General features: G+C 44.5%; 1 protein-coding gene across 1 annotated transcript; it reads right to left on the minus strand.

The window, feature by feature from the left end:
• Positions 1 to 210: 210 nt before the first annotated feature.
• NRARP (NOTCH regulated ankyrin repeat protein) lies at positions 211 to 4055 on the minus strand. Its single transcript, XM_066580054.1, has one exon. The coding sequence runs from the start codon at positions 3401 to 3403 to the stop codon at positions 3059 to 3061; it is 345 nt and encodes a 114-aa protein (XP_066436151.1). The 5' UTR covers positions 3404 to 4055; the 3' UTR covers positions 211 to 3058.
• Between the last annotated feature and the right edge of the window lie 6733 nt (positions 4056 to 10788).

The raw sequence follows: 10788 nt of genomic DNA on the forward strand, positions 1-10788 counted from the left end.
GTCATTTATGTATTCATTAGAAAACAGAGATGCCTCACCCCTCAGTAATGCCTTTACTTTCCAACAAATCCATCAGATCACTATTGCATTATTCCAAAATAGGTCTGCTCCGATCCTGGAGAGACTTTGTGATCGCTTCACCCATCAGGGTTCATACAAAAATGACTTCTAAAACCAAATAATAAAAAAGGACGACCAGACTTTTTTTTTTTCAATTTTTCTTTTTTATAAAACAAATCTTTCAGGGGCTACAGATGATATAATACACTGCAAATATGCTGTATTTTACAGACTTTTTCGTATTTTTATTTCCTTATCCAGTTACAACATGGCGATCCAAAAAAAACAAAACAAAACAAAAAAACAAAAACAGCTTCAATATAAGCCTATAACTTTAATTAACATAATTAAAAAAATGTTTCCGTATCTAGAACACAATTGATCACAGAACAACTCCTTTCTGGAGCAGATTACAGCCACACACCGGCCTGTTCATCCCAAGAATTAAAAAAAATAAAATATAAGAAAAATGAAAAGAGGAAAAAAAAAAAAAAAAAGAGGGGGGGGGGGGGGGGGTACAATGTAAAAAAGAAGAGACAAAGTGAAATAGGCCAGACCATTCAGAAGTCAGCCTGTGCACCTGCTCCTTACGCAAAGCGAGTCCAGTGGTGGCATGCAGGGTCAATGCAACAGAAAGGGAGTGGAGGGAGGCGGGGTGGGAGGGGAGGTGAGACGGGAGCTGAATTTGTGAACATATGGCAACCACGAATATCTTAATCCCCGCCACACACACAAAAAAAATGTAGTTAATTGCAAATCATATCCAAGTTTCACAGTCAGATACAATAATGCAAAAAAAAAATAAAAAAACAAACAAAAAAAATAAATGCATGTCCCTTTAATAACTGGGACTTTTGCATTCTAAAAGAAAAAAAAAATCCAAAAACATTAAAAATTCCTTGGGATGAACGTCGGAGTAATTACATCATAAATATTATGACATTACTGGTGGCAGATCCACTGGAATATGTGCAACAAGCTCTATAGTTTTTTCCATTTTAATACAAACTATCCCTTTCTCCCACAGACCCTTTACATTTGTTTTTGTTTGTTTTTTTTTGCTTTTTCCTCTCCAGCTGTCCCCCTTTTCCCGGCCCACCCCAACCCTACCCCAAACTATCGCACAGAAGCATTATCGGTGCCAAGTAATACACCAGCCTAACAACGTAGGCTGATTAAATAAGGAAGGAAGGAGAATGCTGAAAATTCAGCACAACAAGACTTTTTTTTTTTCTTTAAAAAAAAGTTTACACCTCGACTTTATATTTTTTTCCTCTTCTTCTACACTCTGCAAAATGCTTAATGGCACCTTGATGCAGATCAAGGATCACCCTGGTTTGTGTGGTTCTTGTGGTCCAGCAAAGGATATGCAGATGGAGCTTTAAGGCGAACCTGCGTGCAGCACTGCGCAGAGTGCGATTAACACACGGCAGATAGAATAATAGAACGCACAAAAGCTCCATTCAAGTTGTTCCGCTAATTCATGGCTGCAGGATGCAGACTTTGGGCAAAGGCCCCGTTTAAAACAAGATGACAAGGCCTCAAAGTTACTTCGAAAATACTTTCACATTGCTCCACAAAGTTGAAAAACAGCTTCTTGTGCAGCCAAAAAGTTGGGTGTTTGACCCCCGCAGAATAATCTGGATTCTATATACTATTGTGGCCTTGTCAATGAATCACAGCAATGCAAAATGGCTTTAGGGTAAAATGGGCATCCCATGAAAACCTTGATAAGACGCTCCTTTAGTGCAGACAAACCACAAGACATACAACACGTGACACGTCTCATCGGCAACTGATAATCAGATCCATCTGCGATGCGGTTTCTTTCTTTCCTAGAGCAGCTTCAGTCTGTGCACACACTTTGATAAAGGAACTAACCTCGCCTTCGTCCCATTCTCAAAATTAAAAAAAATTAAACATTAAAAAAAGAAAAATAAATCCTCCATGTGGTTCTAAACATCTAAAGTTAAAGTCAGTAGTCAACAGGTCAAATTCACAATCCTGCAACTCACTTTTACATGCAGCAGGGGGAGCCCCTGCGCTATCGCCTGTGCAAAACAGAATATGCCAATTTCACACGCTCTCGCCTATAGATCTGCTTATTTTAATATACATTTCGGTGTCCGATCTACAAGATTGTAAAATTGACATTTTATTATTCAAGTTTTCTTGGTCAAAAATTCTACGGGACTGTTTTCTTTTTTTGTCTCAAAAACTTTAGGGTGTGAATATTTTGCAAATTAATGGATTAAAGGGGAGAAGAGTGGGGGGGGGGGGGTGAAATAATCTGTTGGAATGACCAGGGCTGTACCAACACCAGAAGTTATCCTTATAGCTATACTGTTAGGGTCTAACGGAAAGGAAGGGGTAAATTACCGCTGAAATGTTAATTGTCTTAAGAAAAGAACTCTAGTGGGAGGCGACATGGGAATGAAAGAACACCGAACAGATAACCTACAGGTGCAGCATACAGTATCTGGTGCTGGTTATTGAATACTGTGCTAAGAGTCGAGGTAGATGACCAAACAAAGGTATAAAAAGGACAACATAATAGTAATTAATATGTCTTTGTGGGCCCCAAACTTCCTAAAACCTGGAGACCAACAGCAGCTTTTCATGTCAATTAGAAAATAAAAAACATCAACATACAAATGAAGAGGCAGGAGTTGTTATTGTCATATAAAAACCCAAAACACAAGACAATCTGTCGTTTGTACCTAAGAACAAGTTCCGCACTGACGTGGCAAAAACATCATCGAAAGAAACAAAAAAGTTTCAGTTGATTTAGTAACCAAAAGGAAGAGAAGATCCAATAATCGGAAAAACTTTTTGAGGGAGGGGGGGGGGGGGGCTGGAATCGCCTCCAACTAATCTTGAGCTTCGCCGTAAAGTCACAAGCAAAGCAGCCTCTTTACTGAAAAACAAAACAAAAAAAATGATTAAACCCCCCCAAAATAGGAAGTGGTGGAAAAGTCTCTAAGCGTCCTGCAGGAAGTCACCGACTACTGGAAGAGTACTTGGCCTTGGTGATAAGATAGAGGACAATGTCTTGGTGGCCACCATAGGCCGCTATGTGCAGGGCGCTCCAGCCATCCCTGTTTGCCAGTCTGATGTCTGCGCCAAACTTGACCAGAAGTTTCACCAACTCCAGGTTCCCATCAATAACAGACTGGTGCAGGGCCGTCTGACCTTCTGGACCAAAGGAATTGACATTAAACTCACAGTTGGTCATGTTCTGGAGAAGGGACTGGAGTTCCTTAGTGTTCCCCTTCCTCACCGCTTCCTGGAACACCCGTTGAGTGTGAGGAATGGAGCAGGTGGACACTTCTGTCTGGCTCATGGCTGGGAGGGCTCCAGGTGGAAAGGTCTCTTCAGAAGATGTTGGCTCCAGGTATCTACAAACTGAAGAAGAGACCAAAAGAAAGGGTTGTTTTTTTTTTTGCAGATTATGAAGTTTTTGGACAGCACGGGAAGTGCTGATCCAGTTGCCAAGATCCACTAGTCGCTTGCCAGTCTCTAGAAGGGTCTCAGTAGATCCAAGACTTCCTCTCTCTCTTTTTCTGCACCGTGTAACTCCTTGCGCAGAGTGCTCAGCTGGATGCAGGAGGCCTGGAAGGGAACACTTGTAGTAATCCCAGTTTCAGGACAAGGATGTAAAGAATAGACCACCAGTAAAGGCTTGTCCAACCCTTTCTTGCAGTGCAGTTACCAGAGATCCAAGGCTTGCAGTGCTATTTCCAGGGATCCAAGGTTTACACCGTATATAGCAGGAATCCAAGGCTTCCACTGTAGTTACCAGGGATCCAAGGCTTGTAGTGCAGTTTCCAGGGATCCCAGGCTTGCTCACTAGGTGCTACTGATCCAACCAGGCTTGCACAGTTGGGGTGCACTAGTATTCCAGCACTTGCACGGCGGGAGGCTGGCGATCCGAGGCTCCAGCAGGGACTACTCCGGGACTGTGCAGGGTTTCCTCCCGGCACAGAGCGCTGCACAGGTCTGACTCCACTCAGCTCCGGGCAGTGCGGCCCCTTTTAGGTAGACTCTGATTTGCATCACAATACTCCGCCGTCCTAGCTTCCTATTGGCCGAGAGCCCACGTGGGGCCGCCCCCCTGAGCCAACCCACAAGAGTGGAACGTTGAGAATCTGGGCGGGGTCTAAAAGTTTGAGTTTAGGGAGAGTGACAAAAGTTCTCACGCAGCGAGGAAGAGGGGCGCCCCCTGCCAGATGCCACCTAAACTGTGCCTGTGCAGGAGGGGGACACTGGGGTGCTCAGTGCTGTTGCAGGACTTGTGGTTCCGCAGGAACTCTATATAATTAAACTGAGCAGAGTAGAACATTGTTGCCAAATTGTAGCAATTCAAAAAAGGGGAGGGGGATCTCTTAAAGGTATACATACCCCTTTCTTGCAAAATAATTCATGTTGTTGCTCTGTAGCGGAGAAGGTAAAAACAAGTATGCTGGTGAAGGATGGGAGCCACAAGCGTGCTGCAGGCTCACATCTACGTTTTGTTTTCCGTTTAGCTGCTCCGTCTGAGAAGCCAACAAACAGAAATCAATGGTTCCGTTTACTGGGGGTGTACCAAGATAGACTGATCACCCCTCTGATCCTGAGAGCTGGGGTCCTGTGCCTCTTCTGTCACCGTGGCTTCACTGAACCCACCTACAATGATGGCAGACTGCAGTGATGGCCGAGCATGCATTGCACACATTTCAATAGGGAAGACTAAGTACAAGTGCTTGGCTATCTCCAGCAATCCCATTGAAAATGAATGGCGCAGCACCGCACACTTGCAGCAATTGCTTCATTCAGTCTTGTCCTCACTACAGGAGGTGCAGAACACCGTGAGAAGGAGGGGGGGGGGGGGGCAGGATCCCCACTGATTAGACTTTTATTACCTATCCTATGGATTTACCCTTTTAGGGTGCGTTCACACGAGCGTAGGCGTATTTACGTTCGCACGAGCGCAGCGTATAATAGCCGGAAAGAACGTTTTTCGCCGATCACGACCAGAGCTAGAAAGCGTATTATCGTTTGTTCCTACTTTGCAAACTATCTTTTCGGCCATCGAATATGCGTTGGCGCGTATTTCGGTCGCATATGCTCCGTTTTTTTTTCGGGTTGCCGTTTTTACGCGCCGTAAAATCGCCCGTGCGAACGAATACATTGGAAACCAATGCCTCAGATGGTCACGTTTATACGATTGGGCGCAAAAACACGCCGTTTATGTGCTCGTGTGAACGCACCCTTAAAGGGGTTTATCCTAATTGCAAGTTATCCCCTATCCACAGTATATGAGGTAACTTGTTGATCGGTGGTGGGGGTCTCCCCACTCCTTATTGCAGGGTTATTCCCTTCCCACCCCACCCCCGCAGTGAGGAGGCGACGGAAAGGACTCTTGTGGAACAAGGGTACTAGTGCTTCATCTACTTTCAGAGGGTCTGGGGATATACCTGAGCGGCACCTGCTCAGCTATTTCCATCAGCCCCATTGAAATGAATGGAGCACTGACCATGTATACTTAGCCAGCGCTCCATTCATTGACATCACTGCGAGAGTAGAAGCGACAACCCCCCCAGTGACAGAGGAGTGGGACATGGGAGCTCTGTTCCCGAGATCATCAGGGGGCTTCAGCGGTGAGACCCCCGCGATCAGTATTCCCTATCCTGTGAACGAGGGATAAGGTATTATCGTGGTACAACCCCTTTAAGTTCCCATAGACTTCAATGGGAACTGAAGTGCCTCAGTCGAGCTCAGTTTGCAGCTATTACATTTGATTTCCATTTTTTAAAAACATAAATAGCGCAGACCGTCACGCTGTTGTTTCTGCGGAAAAAACAATCAAATGGAAAGATTTCCTTTTTTTTACATTATAGTTAATGGATGAAGGGAAAGGTTTCGGGTTTTGATGTCCATTTAATGGATCCGTTTCTAAACAAGAATACGCAGAGGAAAAGACCAAACACGTCCACTAAAAATGGATCTAAAGAAAATGAAACAGAAACAAACGGATAGACATGGCCCACTCATTGTTTTACAGATCCGTCTACCAGATCAGCAGGTTCAGTTTTAAATCAGTTTTGCTGTCCGTGACATTTAAATAAACAGATCTGTTAAAAGTGGAAAGCAAAGTGCTGACATCAGCGAGCACTCGTGGATTAATTTGGAAATTAGATAGTGAGCCCAATGGTGACAGTGACCGCCGCAAGTGATGGCAACATGTGCAGCGCTGCAGAATACGTGTGCACTATATGAATGGGAGAAATAAATGATTGTCAGTTTAACTTGGACATCGGGACATTGTGGGGACATATTTAAAGGGATTTTACAAATTATATATAGAATCATAGAACAGAACTGTAGAGTTGAAAGGGTCCTCCGGGGTCATCGGGTCCACCCCCTGCTCAGTGCAGGATCACTAAATCATCCATACAGATATCTGTCCGACCTCTGAAGACTTCCATTGAAGGAGAACTCCCCACCTCCCATGGCAACCTGTTCCACTCATTGATCCCCCTCACTGTCTAATATCTAATCTGTGTCTCCTCCCTTTCAGTTTCATCCCATTGCTTCTAGTCTTTCCTTGTACAGATGAGAATAGGGCTGATCCCTCTGCACTGTGACGGCCCTTCAGATATTTGTCGACCGCTATTAAGTCTCCTCTCAGCCTTCTCTTCTGCTAAACATTCCCAGATCCTTGAACCGTTCCTCATAGGACATGATTTGCAGACCGCTCACCATCTTGGTAACTCTTCTCTGAACTTGCTCCAGTTCGTCTGTCTTTTTTAAAGTGGGGTGCCCAGAACTGGACCCAGTATTCCAGATGAGGTCTGACTAAGGAAGAGTAGAGGTGATAATGACCTTATGTGATCTAGACTCTGTGCTTCTCTTAATACATCCCAGAATTGTGTTTGCCTTTTTTTTTGCTGCTGCTGAATCCTCTGTCTCTCTCTTCCCTAGTGTTAGCTATCCCTCCTAGCTTTGTGTCGTCGGCACATTTGATGTTTCCCCTCGACTCCCTCCTCCAGATCATTTATAGCAATCTTGACCACCACTGGGCCTAGGACAGAGCCTTGTGGTCCCCACTTGATACATTCTTCCACTTGGATGTGCAGCCATTTATGACCACCCTTTGAGTACGATCACTCAGCCAATTGTGAATCCACCTAACAGTTGCCTTGTCAATCCCAGATTTGGTCATTTTCTAAATAAGTATGGTATGTGATACTTTGTCAAATGCTTTACTAAAGTCAAGATATACTATATCCACCGCATTTCCCTGATCAACCCAGTCGGTGATTCTGTCATAGAAGGAAATTAGATTCGTCTGGCATGACTTGTTTGTTACAAACCCATGCTGGCTCTGGTTAATTACTCCATTCTCATCCAAGAACTTGCATACATGCTGTTTAATAATTTGTTTGCAGATCTTTCCCTGAATAGAAGTCAGACTCACAGGCCTGTAGTTTCCTGGATCCACCTTCTTCCCTTTTTTTGAAGCTAGGGACAATATTTGCCATTCTCCAATCTTCTGAGACTTCTCCTGTTCTCCAGGAATTTTTACAGATTCTGGCAAGTGGTTAAGCAATTAGATCTATTTCCTTCAGTATCCTAGGATGTAATAATTCATCTGGACCTGGAGACTTGTATTCATGCAAGTTTCACCATCTCTCTGCTTATAGATAGCCTGCATTCTTGTATTCCCCCAATAGCACAGGGAAGATCAGTTAATTTACTTTCGGAGATAAATTAGATACAAAGTAGTAATGTAACAGTTCGGCCTTCTCAACTTCATTCTTAACCAATTCACCATTTTCATCCTGTGAACATCCTATAGCATCTCTGACTTTTCTTTTGCTTTTGGCCTCTGTTACAAGCCTCAATTCATTATCAGCTTTATCTTTTCTGACCCTTGCCCTACAGTTTCTGCAGACCGCATTATATTCTCCTTTAGATATTCCCCCTCTTTCCATTTGATAAACATATTGTTCTTCCTCTAACATGTGTACAAGTTTTGTGTTCATCCATCCTGGTCTCTTTAAATGCTTCCCATTCTTCCTTCTTTTAGGGATTGGTAACGATTGTGCTCTGAGAATCTCATTTCACAATATTTCCCAACCTTCTTGGACATTTCTGTCCTTAAGAACATCCAGCCATTGGATTCTTCCTCTCCTCTTTCGGAGTTCATTGAAATCCGCCTTTCTGAAATCCAACCTTGAGGTCTGAGCTTTCTGAGTGGAGGATTCTGAGGTGATCTAACATGTCGGGTCCCTTTTCCCCTTCCTGACTTGATTGCTACAGTTGCATCAGAGGTGGACGATGGTTGAGTGACTGTTATTCTTCACTTTAAAGATAGAGGCCAGTAGTGGACAGTGAGCTATCCATTCCCCGGCTCAGAGCCCACCATACTCCTCCCTCCACCCCCTTCCATACCCAAGACACCAAATTGTGCATCAAAAGAGGTATTTTTATGACAAGAGGGTGCTAAAGAGACAGAGCAGCAAGGAAAGGCACAGGAGGCAAGGTGTCACCTGTCCGATCTGTAACATCTCCCAGACTGATCCGGTCATTAAGGGGTTAACCCTTCCCTGCCTGAATCATTAAGCATTTAAATATATACAAAATGTGATTGTTCTCAGGAGGAGAAACCAAGTAATCTTGTGGAGATGAGACATTTAATACACACTCACTGTCAGTAACATCCCTCTCCTAGGAGTGTGTGTATGTATATATATATATATATACACACACACACACACACACATATATATATATAATCAGTAGTAACATTTATTGTGGAGAACTGACCCCTTGAAGGGAGGCTCTAGTACCGTTGTAACACCTCTAGCTTAGATACAAGATATGATATGGGTGGGCATGGAGGCTCTAGCACCCTGTTGTACCACCTCTAGCTTAGATACAAGATGTGATATGGGTGGGCATGGAGGCTCTAGTACCCTGTTTTACCACCTCTAGCTTAGATACAAGATATGATACGGGCGGGCATGGAGGCTCTTGTACCCTGTTATACCACCTCTAGCTTAGATACAAGATGTGATACAGGGAACATGTAGACTCTAGCACCCTGTTGTACCGCCTCTTGCTTGGATACAAGATGTGATACAGGCGGGCATGAAGGCTCTAGTTCCCCGTTGTACCACCTCTAGCTTAGATACAGGATGTGATATGAGCATGGAGGCTCTAGTACCCTGTTGTACCCGCCTCTAGCTTGGATACAAGATGTGATACGGGCAGACATGGAGGCTCTAATAGCCTATTGTACCACCTCTAGCTTAGATACAAGATGTGATACGAGTTGGCATGGAGGCTCTAGTACCCTGTTGTACCGCCTCTAGCTTGGATACAAGATGTGATATGGGGGACATGGAGGCTCTAGTACCCTGTTAGGCCATCTCTAGCTTGGATACAAGATAGGACACAGGTTGGGCATGGAGGCTCTAGTACCCTGTTGTACCACCTCTAGCTTGGATACAAGATGTGATACGGGCAGTCATGGAGGCTCTAGTACCCTGTTGGGCCGCCTCTAGCTTGGATACAAGATGTGATATGGGGGACATGGAGGTTCTAGTACCCTGTTGTACCGCCTCTAGCTTGGATACAAGATGTGATACAGGCGAGCATGGAGGCTCTAGTACCCTGTTGTATCACCTCTAGCTTGGATACAAGATGCCATACAGGCGGTCATGGAGGTTCTGGTACCCTGTCGGGCCGCCTCTAGCTTGGATTCAAAATGTGATACAGGCGAGACTGGTTGCCATAGACAGACAAAATGTGAATGTAGAGGACTGAGAACTGTGTTCCTGACCTATGTTGGACTACAACTCCCAGGAATAATAGGGGTTGTAGTTTTGCAACAGCTTGATGCCCCAAAATCACTGAATAAGGCCCGTTTCACATGGGTGTATTTGTGTGCGCAATCCCTACAGAATAGAATCCATTGATTTCAGTCGGTTACTTCACACAATTCGGTTGCCAAAAAGCCCCCAGCAGCCGGCTCCATTTTCCTGCTCATTTGTGCACCAAATTACCCATAGAAGTCAATGGAAGTGTGGAAATGCATGCGCAATACGCAAGGCGATGCGTGATACGCTGCGTAATTCTGCTGGAAAAAGAACACATCTGGACCTCGGACTGACGCCATACGCACGTGGGAAGGGGGCCTCATGTCGGAGAGAGCTTTCACAAGGGAGAGGTCTGTATTAAAACTGAGATTGATGTCGAACTCTTCAACTTACAACTTGGCCGTCCGCTGCGCTGTATGGGGACCCTCGCGATTTTCAACAGTAAAAATAGAAAAATCGCATTGCACTCGCATTTCCATGTTAGTGCGGTGATTCTTAAACAAGAATTGCCCAAATATAATAATATAGGACGCGCAGAGATTTATTTTTCTTGGTCCGAGAGGAAAAAAAAAAGTCTCCTGTGTATAAAAGGCCTCGCGTGTTCCATCCATATCACAGAACTCCAGCCTGAAAGCTGCCCTTATTCACAGGAGCACTTCTGATTTTAGCTAGTCTGCCTGCGTGACATCCGTGTGCGCTGCGTGTCCATTTTTACATCTGCCTGCGATCTGCGCATCATCTGCTTTTTTCTCTTGTGCATAAAAATACACGGCGCCCCCGTTTTCCCCAGATTTAGGCTACGAACAGGCGAGCGCAAAACTCCTGCGAATATGAACTCCATTCTTTTGAAGGTTAAAAAAAA

Source organism: Eleutherodactylus coqui, chromosome 10 (assembly GCF_035609145.1).
Source record: "Eleutherodactylus coqui strain aEleCoq1 chromosome 10, aEleCoq1.hap1, whole genome shotgun sequence".
Lineage (NCBI taxonomy): Eukaryota > Metazoa > Chordata > Amphibia > Anura > Eleutherodactylidae > Eleutherodactylus > Eleutherodactylus coqui.